This window comes from Hemicordylus capensis, chromosome 1 (genome assembly GCF_027244095.1).
Source record: "Hemicordylus capensis ecotype Gifberg chromosome 1, rHemCap1.1.pri, whole genome shotgun sequence".
Taxonomy (NCBI): domain Eukaryota; kingdom Metazoa; phylum Chordata; class Lepidosauria; order Squamata; family Cordylidae; genus Hemicordylus; species Hemicordylus capensis.
Window position 1 is genome coordinate 140,562,598 of NC_069657.1, and position 19,299 is coordinate 140,581,896.

The 19,299-nt window shown below is 46.9% G+C and overlaps 1 protein-coding gene across 7 annotated transcripts in view; it reads left to right on the forward strand.

Moving 5' to 3' along the window:
- SYT7 (synaptotagmin 7) overlaps positions 1-19,299 on the forward strand; it is a 347,105-nt gene that overhangs the window by 246,936 nt on the left and 80,870 nt on the right. Inside the window, exons 5-7 of one of the 7 annotated variants that reach the window (XM_053283958.1) lie at positions 3,376-3,507; positions 4,640-4,855; positions 14,684-15,049. The exons of 1 other annotated variant lie outside the window; for it this stretch is intronic. In XM_053283958.1, the coding sequence (XP_053139933.1) occupies positions 3,376-3,507; positions 4,640-4,855; positions 14,684-15,049 (714 nt within the window). The remainder of the gene's footprint in view (positions 1-3,375; positions 3,508-4,639; positions 4,856-14,683; positions 15,050-19,299) is intronic. 5 more of the 7 variants (XM_053283961.1, XM_053283959.1, XM_053283963.1 and 2 more) reach the window with 5 other exon arrangements.

Genomic DNA, 19,299 nt, shown 5'->3' on the forward strand with positions numbered 1-19,299 from the left:
AGGTCTTAGTTCCCAGGCCATTCACCGAGGCTATTCACACAAGCATGCAAAACTGGGCTAAGGCAGTTTTGGATGCTCATGTTAACCACTGGGATTGCGCCCGATCCCGATGGCTACATGGCAGCAAACCCCAGTTAAACAAAGTGAAGTTTCCCTGTTAAGCAAGGTTAAGGGAGCGAGCACTCCCCGACCCTCGTTTTCCTGATCGTGTGTCAGCCACGGCTGGCACACTCGGGTGGGGGGCAAGCTCGGACTGGCTCACGGAGCAGCAGGGCATTTTCCTGGCACACCCTCACCTGGTGCACCCTGCTGCGCTCGGTGGGCTGTCCCCGCGCCAGCTGCCCGGCTCCCCTTTCCCCCTCTTCCTGTCTGGAGAGCCCCACTTCCTCTCCTTCTGATTGGTCATGAGAAGTAGGCTCAGACTGCCCTTAGGGCAACAGGGCATATTCCCGGTGTGCCCCACCCGCCCCGCCCCACTTGGTGCACCCCACCCCACCCCACCCCTGCGCCCCAACTCCCACCCTTAATTACCCATTCTGCTCAAAACCTGGCCCCTCCCCACATACATTCCACCACCCTCTCAGTGCCCTCAGTCTGGCCCTGGTGGGAAGCGGGAATCCCAGTAATGTATCACGCACTCTGACCCGCAAGAGCTGCCAGCCGAGCCGCAGGCAAGTCGTTGCACATCTGGGCGGGTGATCTGCCCGCCCAGGGTCTGGAAACCAATCATCTGCAGGGAGGTACGTTGAACCCTCCTTCCCCACAAACAGCCCTCAAGCTCTTCTCACTGATTGTGAGACGAGCTCTACCATCTTTGTAGTCCTCCTCTGAAGCTACTCCAGTTTATCCATTTGCGTTCAAAAATTATTATTATTATTTATTTTACATTTATATCCCGCTCTTCCTCCAAGTAGCCCAGAGCGGTGTACTACATACTTAGGTTTCTCCTCACAACAACCCTGTGAAGTAGATTAGGCTGAGAGAGAAGTGACTGGCCCAGAGTCACCCAGCTAGTATCATGGCTGAATGGGGATTTGAACTTGGTTCTCCCCGGTCCTAGTCCAGCACTCTAACCACTACACCTACAAGAGCTGGTCTTGTGGTAGCAAGCATGACTTGTCCCCTTAGCTAAGCAGGGTCTGCCTTGGTTGCATATGAAAGGGAGACTAGAAGTGTGAGCACTGTAAGATTTTCCCCTTGGGGATGGAGCCGCTCTGGGAAGAGCAGAAGGTTACAAGTTCCCTCTCTGGCTTCTCCAAGATAGGGCTGAGAGAGATTCCTGCCTGCAACCTTGGAGAAGCCACTGCCAGTCTGTGAAGACAATGCTGAGCTAGATGGACCAATGGTCTGACTCAGTATATGGCAGCTTCCTATGTTCCTATGTACACCACGCTGGTTATCACACACACACACACACACACACACACACACACACACACACACACCCTTGCAGTCTGAAGTGGCACAATACATTCCACCACCTCATTCTGTTGCATGTGTAGACCAGGCCCAAGAGGGGCCTCTTTGATGCTTCTGATCCCACACTCAGCAAGGCAAGTGCCATATGAGGGGAAAGAGACAAGCCGAGATGCACTACTGAGCTTTGTCTCTTCCTTTCACAGCTCCCCTTTCCCTCTTCCTTGCCACTCTTTGCTTCTTTCTTCCATTCTCTAGAATGAGCCTTGAGCTCCTTGATGAAACACAGCAGCCTTTTATGCCAGGCTTTTCATCTCCCCTCTGTATTTGTCTCAAGAGGCCAGTGGGAAGGCCTCTCGTTCCCCAGCGAAAGGAGGGTGAGGACAGTTAATGAGAAGAAAAGGGGCTGAGTGCAGGCATGTTGCCTGGAAGAAACCTTTGATGTCTCTAATATATTTGCCACAGAACCACTTGACTTCAAAGGCCATTGTTGTCATTGAATGTCCCGAGAACCAAGTGCTGAAGAGCCATTGGAAGCTCTCTAAAATCAGGCAAGAGATGGTTCAGTCAGGTTCTTGCTGATCAGAGTCGTATCATGACCTATTCAGAGCACATTGTCAGTGTGCAGCCTCCAACCTGAGGCAGATCACCCTCCCTGGCTCCTTCTGCACAACTGAGCAGAAGATCCATGCAAGGACATGCCACATCCCTCAGGCTGGGAGGGGCCTCTTCTTGAGGACAAGAAGCCAGAGCTGTCTTTATTGTTGTTTCCCATGTGCCAGGACACACACCCTGGCACTGGGAGAAGGTGCAGAGACAGAGCCCTGGTAAGCCCTTGCTCCAATTAATCCTATTCCACAGAGATATTCTCAAATTTAGATTCACTGCAAGTAGACATGGGCTAGAAATCTTCCATGGATCCCACCACAGCTGGTCAAGCTAAGGAAGTAGGGCCATAGCTCAGTAGTGGAGCATACACTTTGCATGCAGAAGTTCCCAGGTTCCTTCCTACGTGACATCTCTATGTAGGGTTGGGAAAGACCCTGATCTGAGACCCTGGAGAGCCACTGCCGGTCAGTGTAGACAAGGCTGAGCTGGATGTACTGACTCAATCTAAGGCAGCTTCCTATGTACAGCTACTAATCTCATGGTTCTCATATATTTTCTGCCACCACACATACGTGGTGGGAAGGATCTGAGTTACACCTTTGCTCTGCTCCCTTATAAGAACCTTCTGGCAAATCCCCTTCCCTAACCTGACTCCCAGGGTTCTTTGCTGTGTGGGTCCTTGCTGCTCCTCTGCTTCCTTATATCTCTAGCCTGATGCACACGTCTTCATAGAGCACTGCAAAAAATTCAGTTCTCCTTCCAAAAGCAGTGGATCCAGAAGCGAGAGCCAGTGGATCCAGCCAATGTTTTGGGACTGGGGCAGAAATCCCCACTGTTTTGAAACTGGTGCAACCGTTGTGCCAGGTGCTATGCTGTGTAGCCCTTCTCAAGAGGGCTTCATATGAGACGGACAAGACAGGGGTGGAGGGAGAGGCCAAAGGCTAAGAAATGAGTCATGCAAGCAAAACAACAGTTATCCTTCCCAAAAGACAAAACAGGAGCCTCAGAAGGCAAGATGTAGGGACCATCTGTCGGAAATTTCTTTAACCTGCACTCCATCACTCTCTCTTTCTCTCTCTCTCCACCAGCTTCTGGAGGTGCCTGCTCCTGTCTTTCTCCAGCTCTGCCTCCTGTTCCCACCTGTCCCTCCATGTGTGTGTGTGTGTGTGTGTGTGTGCACGTGGTTGTGAGGCACAGAGCTTACCTTCCACAGGAGGAGAAGTCACCGCTCTAACCTCGCTGCCTCTCATTTGGGTTATTTTTTTTTCTCCTTCTTCCCCTTGCAGGAATTTAGATTCTCTCTCTTGTATTTCCCTTTTTTTTTTCTCCCCTCATCACCGGCTGATCTAGTGATCTAGACAGAGACTTTTGGAATAACAATGACAACACAGTGCAGCAGAAATGGAGCTCCTACCCTCCCAAGGAGTTTATACTAAACATATCACCTTACGCCCCATATGGTGATCCGCGACTTTCCCTCAAGTGAGTCTCTCTTTACCTGATTTGATCATATATAGTGAGTATATGCACACCCTACCTCCTGCCTTCCTCTTCCTGCTCTCCCCTTCACCTTCCTTTCCCTCCCTATTCCACCTCCCCAAACACACACTCCACCTCCCCCCCCATGGACAGGTGGCCATGGAGACGAGCAACCCCTCCTGCCATCCCTTCCTCCCCCTCCCCACACTTTAATTCAGTGGTTTCCAACAACTGGCAAGTGTGCTGGTACTGGTACCTCAGGCTTGTGTGGCTAGTACATTGGGCTCCCTAGCTGCTCCCATTTGCTCAGATCTTGGTCCCAATGAAATGGAGAACCTTCTGCCTGTGGGGTCATTGGCACCCCGATCAAACCACTGTCTATTAAGCTTTGGGCTGGTCCTCACAACCATCGAGCTGGCTTCCATGCATAGGTTTAGGCCTAATAAGTTCATGGCAGCTTCTACCAACCAGAAGGGAAGCAGTGACAGGCACTGGCTGACACAACCAAGGCCTTAGAGCTTGATCATAAGTCGCTGCCATCCTGTTGTCTCAGAGGGGCCCAGGCGTTTGGCCTCCAGTCCCAGGCTCATTTGCTGTCCCCAAGAGGGTTGAGAACCACTACCTTATGCAACTCATTCAGAGAGGCCAGCACCTTCCCCTTCCTGTACCCCGGTTCCTTTGGCTCTCCTACCCCTCACCCCCCTTCTCTGCAGCACAGGATGGGGTTGCCCGTTTTGGTCACCCTATAAGCGTGTTCTCTGCATCTGCACTGTGTGGTGATGGTGATGGTAGTGGTAAGCTCTCTCACTAACATGGCTTTTTTCTCCCTTCGCCTGCACAGTGCCTCTCCTAACGGTCTTATCCATTGTTCAACCCTTCGTTGTCTATGGAATTAAGTAACTTTGGCTGCCATCATAACCTCACAACCAAGCCAGGGCTGCCTGCTGTCTTTCCTGGGACAAAGGCTTTCCTTGGCCCTTTCTTTTGCAGTGCTGATGTCTCTCTTTCTCTCTGTCTGTCTGTCTGTCCCTTGTCTGTCCGTCTTTCTCTTTCTCTCTCCCTCTTTCTTTTCCTCCCCTGTGTGTGACCTCCTTCTCGCTGCAACTTGCCACCTGCTTTTCCTGACATGCCCCAGTGGCTCGTTGCTGTCAGGTGCAAAGTTGGCCGCATCGGCCACCACGGGGTTGGCAGGGGAGCGAGAAGGACGCCATGGGGAGAGGCAGCAGCTCCGAGAGGACGGCATGAAGAGCAGCGTGTCTGCCCAGAGCGAGCCCAGCATTGGGAAGGCGGGGAGAGGCCGATGGCAAACGGTGCAGAGCCACCTAGCAGCAGGGAAGCTCAGCCTATCCAAGTGAGTGAGCGTACACCACAGGCCTGGCCTCGCCGCCTCATGGCCCAGAAGGCATGGCAGCTAGGAGCATGGAAAACATCCAAACCCTGCTACCATATTTGTGCTGGAGTCAGGCAGAGCACAGGAAATTATAGGTTGTATATGTGACACCCTGATGGAGAGGCCAGCTGTGTGTTGGGAATCAAGGAGGAAAGTTCCATTGTTCAAGACAGAGATAGAGGGCTATATTCCTCTCTTCACACTTTTTCGGAGTGCTGTCACTTGGGGTTGTAAGGTAACTGACATGTCCTGTTCAAGGCTCAGTCTTCAAATTGTGGGTCTCAAAAAAGAAGAGAAATAAAAGGGGAAGGTGTACAAAAGGAAGGGGGAGGAGAGAGAAAGGAGAGATCAGAGGTTAGAGGCTCAGGAGGAGATAGGTCTGGCTCTTCTTGTAGTGTTTGAGAGGACTGCTCATAAGTACAGTAGAGTTTGCTTCCATATTAGGTCACATTAAAGGTCTGTACAGCTGACCATGCAATATTCAAAAGTGGGCAGACTACTAGATGAGTCAGATGTCAACACACTGTGAGGCCCAAGACAATTCTGAAGCAAACTCTTCAGAAGTATGATTCTGGAGTGTGGTTCATTCCAGCCATTTTTTAAAAATCAGAGAAGCTTCTGATGTTCTGAGCAGAAAGACCCCCATAACTGGCTTGACTAATGGCTGTTCACAGACTTGCCTTTCATTAGGTTTTCTAATTCTATTTTGAATCCTCCTCTCACTCCTGACTCTACCAAATGAGAATTCCAGTATAGCTTCTCAAAACTGCTACGAACTAAGGAAATGGCTGGTATTCTGTTCATTCTGCCAGATATCCCATTCTTGAAACCTAAGAAGCTATCCTATTACATTTGATGTCAACTTTGGAACTAAAATAAAAACTAGTAGAGCTCCTTGTGGTCTGGATAAATACAAAATATAAAGCATTTTTGTGGCTTTTCCTGAAGCTTAGACAAATATTACCTTTAATCCTCTTCTGGACAGCATAGCATGCTTGCAGATGCAGAAAGTAGGCTGAGTTCTGTGACTCAGTAGCAACTATAAATATTAGCCAAACTTTCTAAGCACTATTGTAAAATCTGCCTTTTACGAAGAATCCTTTATGTAATCATCTGGGCATTTATCAGTTGAGGCAGAGGTATTGATATTCCTTGAACAATACTGATAGTTTATATATTTTCTATTTTCAGTTGCTTTTTTACATACAAGTGTCAAGAAAGGAAACCACTAATTCTGTTTAAGAACTTCATTAGAATCTTACCACTATAAACAGTATAGAATCTTACTACTATAAACAGTAGTCTGGCTGGCATCCAGACTAAGTTACCAAACAGTACAGTTCAGGAGTTACTCTAGAAGACTACTTAATTTCAGTAGGACACCCATCATGTAATGTAGTCAGAATATCAGCCAGTATTTTTAAAGGTCCACATTTCAGTGCTCTGATCCAAGAAAGTAGTAGGCACAAGGGCTTTTTTAAAAAAAGGACAACTAGACACAAGGGCTGAATTCAGACATAACATGAAACCGGAGTTAAATGGGGCAGAGGCTGGAACTCCATAACATTCCTCATTTGCCTCAACAAACACCAATTTGAACCTTTGGTTTTCAGTAAGGTTCACTGCCAAATTGAAGCCACCGAAGTGTTAAGTCCGATCCCAGTTTTGTGCCAGTTTTGAAATAGCAATCACAGAGACAGCGGTGCAGACCTGCCCACAATCATGGCGGCTCCATGGCTGCGGCACTGCTTACTGGCCGCCTCTCCAAGAACCAGCCCCGCCCTTCCTGTCATCTATGCAGCTACAGAATTGCCAGGCAACAGGGATGCTGCCATGTCCCATCCCAAGCTTGTCAGCCTGTCAAGCGACACAGTCTCACAGGGGCATTCCCTCTTCCCACTCTGTCCTTTGCTTCCCCCACCTGGCAAGCAGGAGGGAAAGGGGATGGGATGACAGGACAGGCACTAAGTGCTTCATTCCCCAAGAAGGAAGCGACAATTATGTATGTTCACAAGCACAAACACGCCAAGTGGCACCATAAGCGGGGAACCCCATCGCAGCACTGAGAGGGGAACATTGCGGGGGAGTGCCCCTGGTCAGGTTTAAAAGGCAGCCCCCAGCAGGGATACTTGAGTCATCTTTGTTCACAGAAAGGCTGGGGAAGGGGGCCCAGGGGGCTTGCAGTCCCTAGGCTTACTCATGAGCAGGGTCGGTCACCAGGGTCAGCACTGCTCCAGTCAAAGGAGCAATTTGACATCTGTGATAATGATGGGTGCTGACTCAGGGTGAACTGTGCTAGCTCAAGAGAGTGCCAGGCCATGGGGACATCCCCTCATGAGAAGAACCACTAGAGGGGAGGGGAGAGAATTGCCAAGCAGAATCGCTAATAATGTGCTATGATAAAAACAACCCCTTCTCCCACAGACTGCTCTCTCATGAGAATGTCAGGTCACTCTCAGTGCAAAGGTTTGATCTTTTACCAGAAAGAGTGGGTCCCCACACAAGTGGGGGGTTAACTCAACTCATGAGCGTGCAGTCTGACGGGAGACCTAGGGCGTTCAACCCCATGGTCCTCCCCAGTAGCCTGGCCCTCTCATGAGAGGGCGAGCCCACCAGCAGCAAGGTGTCAATGGAGCCGGAATGTAGTTTGTTTTGCATGGACTGCTTCAACAGGGTAATCCCTTGCAACAGCGTCCTCGGTCACAGCAGGACAGATCCCCCAGGATCCTCATACACATATCCCCTTTGAGGAACACATCATTTCCTTCCCCTTTCCTGAGTTACAGGGAAATAGTGCCCCCCAAGACAACACACACACACACCCCACACACACACATATCTTATGTTTGTGTGGGGCTATTTTGTTGCAGGACTTTTCTGTCTGAAGAAGCACTGGCATGGCGTGGCATTTAAAGCGATTTAAATGCCCTTTCCATGCTGGAAAGGCTCCGAAAACGCATGATCGTGCTCAGCATGCCCCCTTCAAGATCATGGCCAATTGCAGCCACTCCACTGATTTGCTGACTCTTTGCTCACAGTCTGGCTGTGGAGCTTGCTTGGATCCTCATGGAGAAACCATGAGGGGCTCCCTTCTCCTGGAACTGAAGATTGACAGACCACAGTTGGGCAAACGTCTGCAGTGCAATTTACAGTTTAAAATTTGAACTGCAAGATCACCAGCTTCTGATTTCATGTTACTTCTGAGTTCAGCCAAAATGTGCAGTTCCAAAAAACAAAACAAAAAAGGGGGGGGTGCAGTTTTAAAGAACACTTGTTTAGTTCAAAAATTCAAGACATGCAAAAGTTATTGTGTTAGAAAATGTACAAAGTGACTGATAACAGCGAGGAAAATAAAGTGAGTAGTCCAGGGAGCCCAGACTCTGATTAAGTGTACCCATTGCTCCCCTTCACCTTGCAACCAAAGACGTTTCCTGCAGACTCTACTGCTACTCCCCACGGAGTCTTCACCCATGACTATAACACCACTCTTCTGTAATAGTGCAGTCCAATTCCCAGTTAGGAGGATTTTCTCCCATGCTGTAGATTTCTAAATGTCAAGGAATGAAAGAGTTACAAGTATACACAGGTATGTGCTGTAGCAGCATATGCTACATGTGTGAATTATACTCACATTCCATTGCGCAGTTCTGAATTTTCTGTTTCTGAACCAGCCCTGAGTAGGCTCTTTAGGAGACAACCACAGCAAAAGTGTGACTTGCTATTTCACCTGCCGCAGCAGTTCCCACCAGCAGAGACTAGTGACCATTCCTTTCTAAATGCAGTCTGTCTCTTTCTTTGGCAGTGGGCGAAAGCAAAGCTTTGGTGATAGCAAAGCTCCAGCTACATGTGCTTTCCTCTCACAAATATATCACTTATTTGGATTACAGGCTAACATAACATTAGTGTATTTAGGTATTTCTAAGGGCTACCAACTCTTCTGTATTTTAATAACCCTGTGAGTAAAGCCACATTCTGCCAGGATTGGGAACCGAAAAGCCTGTAAATGTCTGAGGTCACAAAGATATGTCGTTACTGACACAGGCTCACACTTGGCCAGGTTACACTCTGGCTCCTCCCATACTATTGGCTATGCCAATAGGCTACCCGCCAGTTCCTGCCCTGACCCGATCTTCTGGCCTCATCCAGCAGACCACTACCTTCGTTAAATGAAAAAATCGCAACCCATATGGCACTCATCTGTGATCTTAGTGTCAAATCAAAGATCTCCAAGCTGTATGTCTTCCCATTGCCAGGTACAATTGTCCTTCACAGCCCTGAGACCGGTTTTCATCATCTCTTTTTCTACAACATTGATAAGAGTCATATACCGCTACCAGAGGGGACCAGTGTTCCCTCTAACAAGGATTCCCAGATGTTGTTGACTACAACTCCCAGAATCCCCAAGCAAAATCTATTGCAGCTGGGGATTCTGGGAGTTGTAGTCAACAACATGTGGGAATCCCTATTAGAGGAACACTGGAGGGGACTGTTCTATAAATTGCTATGTAGAATAGAAATATCAGTTGGAACAAGTTATTTGAATGTACCCTCTTGGAGCAACTCATGTGCTAAAATTTTATGCCCTCCCACTGTACAGAAGTTGATTAAAGATTTCTCCTAACCCCCAACTCCAGCCCAAGGAGCATGCGTTCTAACTCTTTTGCCACTTCACAGCCTTCCTTGCCCAGAGTGCACATCTGAGAATCTCAGCCTACCCCTCTCTAAAACAGGCCAGTTTATTATATCTTGCATAAACAGTAGTTACACAGACCTAGAGGCTCTGTCCCACATAAAACAAAATGATGTCCATATGTTATCTAGCAGTTACTACTGTATGGAGAATGTGAAAGCTAGTTGGGACTGGTGGCATTTGTTCAGTCTGTTAATGAAAGCATGCAATTCATACTTCTCTGACATTTGAATATGTCCCAGTTTCAAAGCATTTCTTGATTTAATGAAACTTTCCATAGAGTAATCTGATCTGTCATATATCACGCATAATGAAGATTCTTGTGAGTGGGTTGTCCCTGTACCTGGCATGTGTGTTTCTGTGATAGACCACTAATTTTGCTTTGTCTGTCTGGCTGAGATAGCCCATTCTGTCTGCTTGCACAATGGCATGGTGATAGGAACTGGAAGTGGGATAAGGTACCAGCAGATACTAGAGTGCCAGGTGTGGCTGGTACAGTCCCTACAGCACTGGGACTGCTTCCCACACAGCAATTACCCTTGATAGAAATTTATATATTCTGCTGGCTCCAAGCCTAGAGGAGCCAATTTTAGTTTCCTATGATTGAGAGGTTGAAAATAGGACTAATTTAGGATTTGATAGAAAACTGAAATGAGGTCACTACATTCAGAGAAGGCTGTGCCTGGGAAAGGTCCATTTCTGCCTCCTGCCTGATAGCCCATGGGTTGGGCTTAGGGACTCCGGATGTGATCCAAGCAGACTCATTGGTATTAGATGGATTCAGATACCTGAATAATTTTCCAAAGCAGAAGGAAAAGGTGTGGGGCTCTTTGCTTACACAGGTTTTCACAATTCCCTTCCTCTCTTTCTCTTCCTCTTCCTATCTTGCTCTGCCTTTATTTCTCTCTCTCTCTCTCTCACTCACTCACTCTCTCTCTCTCTCTTCTTTACTCTTCTCTTTGAAATACATAAAGACACAACTTTGCCATTGCATCCTGGCATCATCAGCATGTTTTGCTGCTTTTGGTGGAGGTGAAGGCATTCTCTCTGGCTTTCAGGCCAGACCAACAGCAAGCCTGGGATGCTAGAACCTTTGGCTGAGGTGCTAGCTTTCTTGGGGCACTTGAGATCCAGGTTGGAGTCACTTCCTGCATCATGATGAAAGTGGACCGTGAGTGATTTATGGCTACCAGCCCCATCTGGCTGCTCTAGAGAGACTGCTGTCAAAAGCTCAGTCCTGAGAAAGGAACAGGGCAAGGGCAGAAGCAGAACAATAAGACTGGTGGGTGATGACCCGACTGTACACCTGTCACATGTTCATGTGTCTGCCTCAGTGATTGCCCATCTCTGTGTGATGATACCCAGTCATATGGTCAGCCATCGTCTTCATGGGCACACCCAAATATATCCATCTCTCATATCCCCTCCTTACACACTCCTTTCCAATCCCTAAATCCAGTTTTGATTTTAACTGAAGGCAGGGCTGTTCATCAGTGGTATAAAAATGAAAAAGAGAGCAAATTCTGTGCTCCAAACAAGTTGTGCAGATCACTACAATGTACACAAATTAACACACTGGATTTGAACTTGGGTTTTTGCAAAATTTTAGAATCTGGTGATAATAGATGTGGTGTCAGGTAAGTGAGAGATCGTAGAATTTGAAGACATGGGAATATGACTAGAAATCATAAGAAAGGAAAAGATTGCCAGTAATGCCAGTGATTATTTCATTATAATTCCACAAACATAAGGATCAATAATCAATTTCTAAATCAATGAGAGCTGATATTTTCAGGAATCTGAATCCTGTACTGCATACTAGATTCCATGTGGAATTTTGCTATGAACAGCTCAGGCCCCTGGGATGCTTTTTGTGACTACCTGCATGCTTCCTCCTATGGGCCTTTTCATCTGACAATGCAATCAGCCATATCTGTTCTTCTCATGTCTTTGGCTGAATGGTTGACTATATTCTGCATTGTGTTTCTGAATGTGTGTTCAGCCTCCTGCTCTGTGTGGTTAGCTGTGGGGCTCTGTCATGTCTTTTGACAGCTATCTGCACCTCTGTATTGTCTGTCAAGCCACAGGTTCCGTGCTGTGCTTCACTGTCCACAGGCTACAGAGTATAGCTGTAAGAGTGTCTCTCCCACGTAGAGGTGTGCGACCACTATATATTCTCCCCACTTTCAACTAAGCGGCTAACAATACATGGTACACAAAAGTGTGCATTAGAATCTCAGTACCATTAGAAGAGCCACTTCAGAAGAGGCAATTGGCAGTGGGTAAGGGACAGGAAGAGGAGCATGCTTAACTCCCTCCCTGCCTGCCATAGCCCTATTCCAAAGTTCAAGAGACTTTCTCCTTTCTCATGGGGTTTCCAATGTAGTTCCCCTTCCACCCCATGCTGCTGTTCCACACTCAGTTGCCCCATCTGAAGTGGCTGTTCTAAACAAAGCAAACAGCATTGGGGTTCTGATATGTGTACTTGTGTGTAACATGAAGTTAGCCTCTCATGGCCACTTCAGATATCACATGGTGCACTCCAAAGACATTCACAGACATGGGTATCATACAAGTGCAGTTCCCTGATGCGTCTAGACTCAGTCACAAACACATAGTTGCCTCTCTGTGACATATGAAATCACCCAAAGAATAAAATATTAAGAGGCCTGTAACAAGAGAGGCTCCTCTAAATCTGTGGAGATGCACAGGTATTCGGAAGCTGAGGATGTCACCGACTGAGGCATAAGCCACATCTCAGCCAGTGGCACTTGCTTCAAGAGACAAACTGTTGAATCACTCATCACTCTCAGGAGGACAGAGGAAAGCTTGTGTTCAGGCTTTCCCTCATCCTCATTATGATGTGTTCCCAAGAGCAGAACTAGGTGTGATAGCAGCAGACCTGTGACTTCCCACACAAGTCACGCTAAAGAGCTATATAGTGAGGAGACAATTTCAAGTGGAGATGCAGTGGGCAAGAGGGGGTACCAAACCCTTCCTCCTCCTCCTGCTTTCCCCCTACAGCCTTTTCCTGAATTTCCCTTTTCCTAGCTGGGTTCTGAGACCAGAATTAAAACTTGGTAAGATAAAGATTGCCTGCAGGGGATCAGTCGGGGAGAAGCAGTAGATGGAGGAAAGGTTCTGCATTTCCTGTATTCCCTCCCACCCACCTCTTCTTTACTTGAAATTAATCTCATACACACACAAGCCCTATTCAGATTTATATATATATATATATATATATATATATATATATATATATATATATATATATTATTTATTTATTTTTAATTTATTAATTATTTAAAAAATTATCCTATTACTATAGTATATACTACTAAAATTTTATATTATATTGTACAATGAATGTACAGTGTACACAGGTGGAGATCTCTACACAGGTTCAGTTCTTCACACATTATGTTGAACACAGGTATTGCAGTACAGTACACTTGCTCTGTCTACATGCATCTGAGGGGCCTGTACCCAGGTTCCCTTTAAAAATGAACCCAGGTACAGTTATCCACACAAAAATGTGTTAAGGTTCTTCACATGACCAAAGTGGGAGGGCAGGATCCTACCTGCCTTCATTGAGATGATGCAATCTTCTTCAGGACTCTGCTGTGCGCATGCCCACCTGACCAGTGCTGTGGTGAGCCAACAGCGAGTGGGAGTAGGGGAGAAGGAAGCCAGGCCACCAGGTATCCCACAATGCACTGTGTGGGCAGTGTGGTGCATTGTGAAACCTTCCTGCTCTTGGGCCACTCCTTCCCCCTTGGCTCTCTAATTAAGATGGTTGCTGGCAACCTGAGAGCAGCTCCTGGCAGCACCATCATGCTCACAACCAGCACATGAGGTAGGAGGCACGCCTTTGTCTTCCTACCTCACTATAAGCCTGGATTTAGAAGCAGAGCTACCTAGGTGGGAAGTAGCAGGATCAGGAGTGACCCCAACACTTCACACGACCAACCTTACCTGAGGTAGCCCTGTCCTACCCGCATAGGGCTGGTCATGTGAACAGCCATTGTCTGAATAGGGCTCATGTTATAGCTCTTTGGCAGTGACCCACATTTAGAGACACGGGTCTGCCATCTAGTTCCTCCCTCAAGCCACTCCCCAAATTTCACTGAATATTTCCTTGTGAGGGAAGGAGATAGAGCGGCTTCTAGGAACATAAAGACTGAGAGGCCATCTGGGCCTGCCTGGCCTCACAGACTCCAGGACTGACACTGCTGCCATAATCTGTACAAGTGCTTCCATGTTAGAGCAGCTACCTTTTCATGGAGACGGGGCAGTGCCTTTAAAAGTTGCCTGTCAGGCAGAAATGCAACAGCTTTCCCTGTGCACGGTGGCAGAAAAAGCTACAGCTGTTGCACTCCTGATTGTTCAGCAGCTGTTAGAGGCACAGGAACCCAAGCATAAACATGGTGGCAAAACTATTCAACGTAATTGTCTGCTCTGGAGGACAATGCCAGCTGAACTCATGAAGGGAGTAGGAAGCTGCTATGGCCTCACTGGAGGGGGGGGGGGGAAACACCTGAGCCCTGGAGCATGCCACTGGCTTGGCCATCAGTGTCCATGACACCATTCCTAGGACATGAGAGTCCCCAATCCCACCATCACTCCTGTGAAGTTCATTTATTCCTATACAGCAATGGAGAAATTGGTTGCTGGGCATGCCACATGTCACAGGCAGCAGCACAGGCACCAGGGGAATTCAGCATCACAAAGCAGCCTAATTAGTTCTGAATTGAAGGTTGGCGTTCTGAGCCTCCTTATAAATGAAGGGGAAGGAGCAAGAGACACAGCTCGCTCTCTGGATCTCACAGGCGAGTGCACACGGAATCCCAAGGACTGGAGAGCATCTGCCGGGCAAGGAAGGCCAGCAAGATGGCCATGAGGCAGGGGCTCTATGCTGCTGAAGAAGCCGAGGTGGGGCTGAGGCCCCAAAGGATGGCCTGGTGCTTCCAAAGGTGCCTGGCAGAGAGAGTTCTCTGTTGGGGCATCATCTCTCTAACTCTCTGCTTTTCCTGCCTTCAATTTTGCCCGTTCACCTTCTTCTCCTTTTTCTCCTTTCCCTCGCCCTTCACTTCCCTAAGTTTTGAGGATTCCACCATGTCCACAGCCACTACCCTTGAGTATATCCCCACCTCAGCAGGAGACCCGAAATGCCAGCGCCCGCGAACCCTGATGCGCCAGCAGAGCCTCCAACAGCCACTCAGCCAGCACCAGAAACCTAATCACAACCAGCCCACCACCAGCCAAAGTCTGGGTCACCTGCAGTCCCATGTCAGCTCCTCCACCACTGGCAACCCCCGGGGCTGTCGGAGTGGGCAGTCACGGCAAGGGATCTCTGCTGGCTCCAAGAACAGGACCGCTGGTGGCCGTAGCCGCTCCAACCCTGGCAGCTGGGACCACATGGTGGGGCAGATTCGGAACCGAGGCTTGGATATGAAGTCTTTCCTGTAAGTTTCCGTGTTCTTTTCTCTTTCCTTCTGCATGTCTTGCACTTTCTTGTTCTTCTGTCCACTCCCTGTTTGTTGGGTGGGTGCCCAAGGAAGAGGCAGACAGTGGTAATCTTTGAGGGCAACAGTATAGGTATTGCCCGAAGCTCCTGCTATGGTGCAGCTAGCAACTCAGCAACCTCAGAGCCAGCAGTTCCTACCTACACAGTGTGTCCTTTGCCAGGAAGAAAGAACCATCTCCCTTCCACACAACAATCTGTCTAGTGTTAGAACCAGACTCTTCAAACATACAGTGTGTTGAAGAGAAGAAGGAACTCTCACTCTCAGTACAAGGAAGCCCTCCCCTATTTGTCCTAAGGAACATTCTCACGCTACTTCCCTGTTTGGGAAGTCATTGCTATATTTGGTTCTTCAACTTTGTAAAATAACATCCAGTGGAGTCGCCAGTTAAAGGATAAGCTTTCTCTCATACATATGGCAGCCACAGATCTAGACTCTTGTCTATTATCTCTCTGAAAATATGAACATTTGCAGGGTTTTGGAACTTATTTCTTGTCCTGCATTAACTTTTGCCATGGCATAGTCTGAGCCCCTATTCTCTTAGTATTTGGAATGGTGTCATATTACATCCTAGAATATGGAGGATCCAGTCTCAGTGTAAGGACTGAATGAGATGACTTTCTGATTTCTTCTCATCTACAGTTTTCTTGGTGGGTTCTTGTAGTCAAGGAGCCTATTTTTCTGCATTGGTTGAGCAACAGTGGACGATTGCTGCTGGTCTTGTGGTAGTGAGCATACATTGTCCTCTTTGCTAAGCAGGGTCTGCCTTGGTTTTCATTCGGATGGATGTGAGTGCTGTAAAATATTTCCCTTAAGGGATTCATGTGTAGCTTAATAGAAGAGCAACTGCTTTGCATGCAGAAGGTTTCAGGATTGCTCCCTGGCATCTTTAGGTAGGACTGGAAGAGACTCCTGCCTGAAACCTTGGTGAGCCAGTCAGTGTGAGCCACTACTACTGGTCAGACAATACTAAGCTAGAAGGAGCAATGGTGTACGGTGGCTTCCTATATTGCTAACAGTGGACAATGTAGTCACATCAAAATTCCCCAGATTTGCAAGTGATTGACTCACGGCCACTCTGAAATTCATGACAGCGCACAAAACACCTGATTTTCCCACCTCCAAACCCAGCATGCTCTCCTCTGCACTAATTGCACCTCATTTTGGGAGAGAGCAGCCTAGCAGCTTTCGGGAAAGATTGTTTTTTTCCTCCTCCTGTTCTGTTACAGTGAATTTTTCTTTATTTCACAGCAAAGCTGACAAACCCTCCAAGAAAGAGGTGACTCTTCAGTGCCCTATTCACAAACAGGGGTTTGGTCTTCTTATCCGTGAAATCCCTGCCTATCAGCCCTTCCGATCCTCCTTGCTGTGATTTGTAAAGGCAGCTTTGTCAGAGCAGTTTGAAGTCTGTGGTTTTTAATCTGTCTTAAATACTTTCCCTGTTGGTGACAGCTTCCAAATTCCAAACACCAGGGGCTAATCTGAAGCCTTCACCATCATATTATCTAGGAGTGTGACAATGTCACTTATTTTCTTTGGAGGGGAAAACTGTTGGGCTTCCTTTGCCTTAATGTTAGCCAGTGTATGCCCATGCTCGTGGTAATTTTCCCATCAGCCATTAATCTAATGAGTACATAGGACATGGAGGTTGTGATGTGTTTAAGTCTTGATTACACTCTTCGGGTAGTGTGTGTGTTTTTTTAAGCATAACTAGGAAGCTCATGGTGAGAGTTGGGAAGAATCAGTGTAGCAAACACTACCATGGGGTGCTCAGAAGATGGTGAGTTCTCAATCTTATACACAAATTCCCTTTGACGCCCACATGCCACCAATACTATGAGAATAGCACAGGTTGTATTTGTCTCCAAATTAAGGGAAGTATTGCTCTATGTGGTGTTTTTGGTTAATCCGTTCCTTGAGCCAGGCCACCTTTTAAATGGGGCTTTAGGTACTTGTATTCCAGTCCTGGAGTAGAGGCAGGGCTAACAAAACAGCCAGCAGCAAGAGCACTGAAAAGCAGCCTGCACTTGCCTCTGTGAACAAAATATCTATTGCATTAAACTATTAATATTCCTGATTGCATTCCACTGCCTTGCCCTTGCATACCACAACTCTTTCCCTTGGATTCCACACTCTACATATTGCACAGATTGCCACGAGGCTACTGAAGGCAGTGGTTGTGGACATGTGCTTGTCACAAATAGTGCTATTCAAAGAGAATTGCTTACTCTCCTTTTGCTCCAGCACATCTGGCTGTGAAAAGTTGAACCAAAGCCAGGCTAAACTCATCAGATTTTATGCTGCTGCTTCAAGTGGGATAAGTGTCACCATTTTACTTGGGCTTATCCCAAGTGGGATAAGTGCCACCATTTTACCATTGTCTAACTCCAGGGTGCTTTTCACACAAGGCTTTTAGCTCGCATCTCCTCTGGAATGGAGGGCATGCACATATCAGCCAGATTTACCCCAAATTCTCTGCAAGCTATCGGGGAGCACTTCAGACACAACATGGGTTTTTCATTGCGTGTTAGAGTGCAGCCCAATTTACAGCCAGGGTAAAAAAAAAATCCACTTTTTGTGTCAGTTTTTGGGAGCAACTTTGCAGGTGGGTACAGATACCTGGCTGGATAAATTAATCTTGGGGCTGAGCTTCAGCAGCCTTTCTAAACTTCTAGTTCAGGGCAGTTCAACCTTCCCCCTCTCTGAACGCATATATTTAATAAATCACAGTAATGGTAGATCTAATGAGTAATTTTGAAGATATTCTAACCAAATAACTTTCTTATTAAAAAAATTATAAGTAGTGGATGGAATTAAGTAAACATAAATTAAACAGTAGTTTGAATTAAACAGAAAAGGCCATAGCTAGCTGACACATCTCAATTCAGAGATCGTATATTGCAAAACAATGCTTGAAAGCTAGATATTCAGTTCCATTAGTCCAAAAGCCCATTATTGGGATCAACCAGGCTAGGTCAGAGTATCAAGCTGAAATCTAACATAGCTCTAAGCACACTATTAAGCAGCCAAGGACAAATAAGATGTAGGACAAAAGCAGAGGAGTTATTTTTCCCTAGAGTATCACTGGGACCTTGCTAGACCCTCTTTTTTAATTGGTTGAAGGAATTACATCTCTCTAGAAAGAAAGATGGACTTGCCCGCTTTGGTCCCATGCCTAACAGAACCTCTTGGTGTCCTAATAATCTCACAAGATAATGAATATATGAATAAGACTAACATGTATATACCGCTTTTCAACAAAAGTTCCCAAAGCAGTTTAGATAGGATGGATAGATAGATAGATAGAGAAATGAAATGAAATGAAATGAAATGAAATGAAATGGCTCTCTGTCCCCAAAAGGCTGACAATCTAAAAAAGAAATATAAACACCAGAAACATAAGATAGACACCACTGGAGGGTTGCTGTGCTGGAGATGAATAGGGACAGTTGCTCTTCCCCCTGCTAAATAAAGAGAATCGCCACTTTTAAAAGGTGCTTCTTTGCTCTGTTAGCAGATAAGGCTTTGGAAAGACACTTGTGGTATTCCCATGATTCATTTGAAACAAAGGTTTCTAGGTACCTTTGCATTTGTAGGCTTAGTGGGGGGTGGGGGGAATAAGAAAGACAGAAGTCCCAGAAAGAATAAGTAGCTGCCTGACAACAGAAAACGAATGGGTTTAAGAATCAAGGAAGGGTCATCTAGCTCAGGAAAGGGAGAATTGCAGGCTTTATCAGATAGGAGCAGCTGAGATCAGAGAAATCCACAGACCAACAGGGGTGATTTATGTAGCCAACACAGCAGCGCCTGGTAGGGCAAGGAACCAAAGGCATGGTTTGGGGTACATGAAATCATGGCTGCACAGGAAGACAAACCTTAATGGAAGACTAAGCAAAAGTGTTTTGATATAACACCAATTGTAAATGTCCAAGTATGCTGCTCACTTGCACCTAGGGACAGGAAGCCACCTTAGGGGACGGAAATGCCCTAAACATCTTAGTACCTGTATCAGTTGGCAATAACTGCTGTAGTCTTGGGTTATGCATACACTCCCATCAAGTGCTAGCAACAGTAGTGGAATATGATGGATGCTGTGATGCCTACCAGCCTTATTGGGGGCCGTGGCATCTGTGTGACACAGAAATTAGAAATAATTCAGATGAAAGTTATGACTATGACTACGACTATGA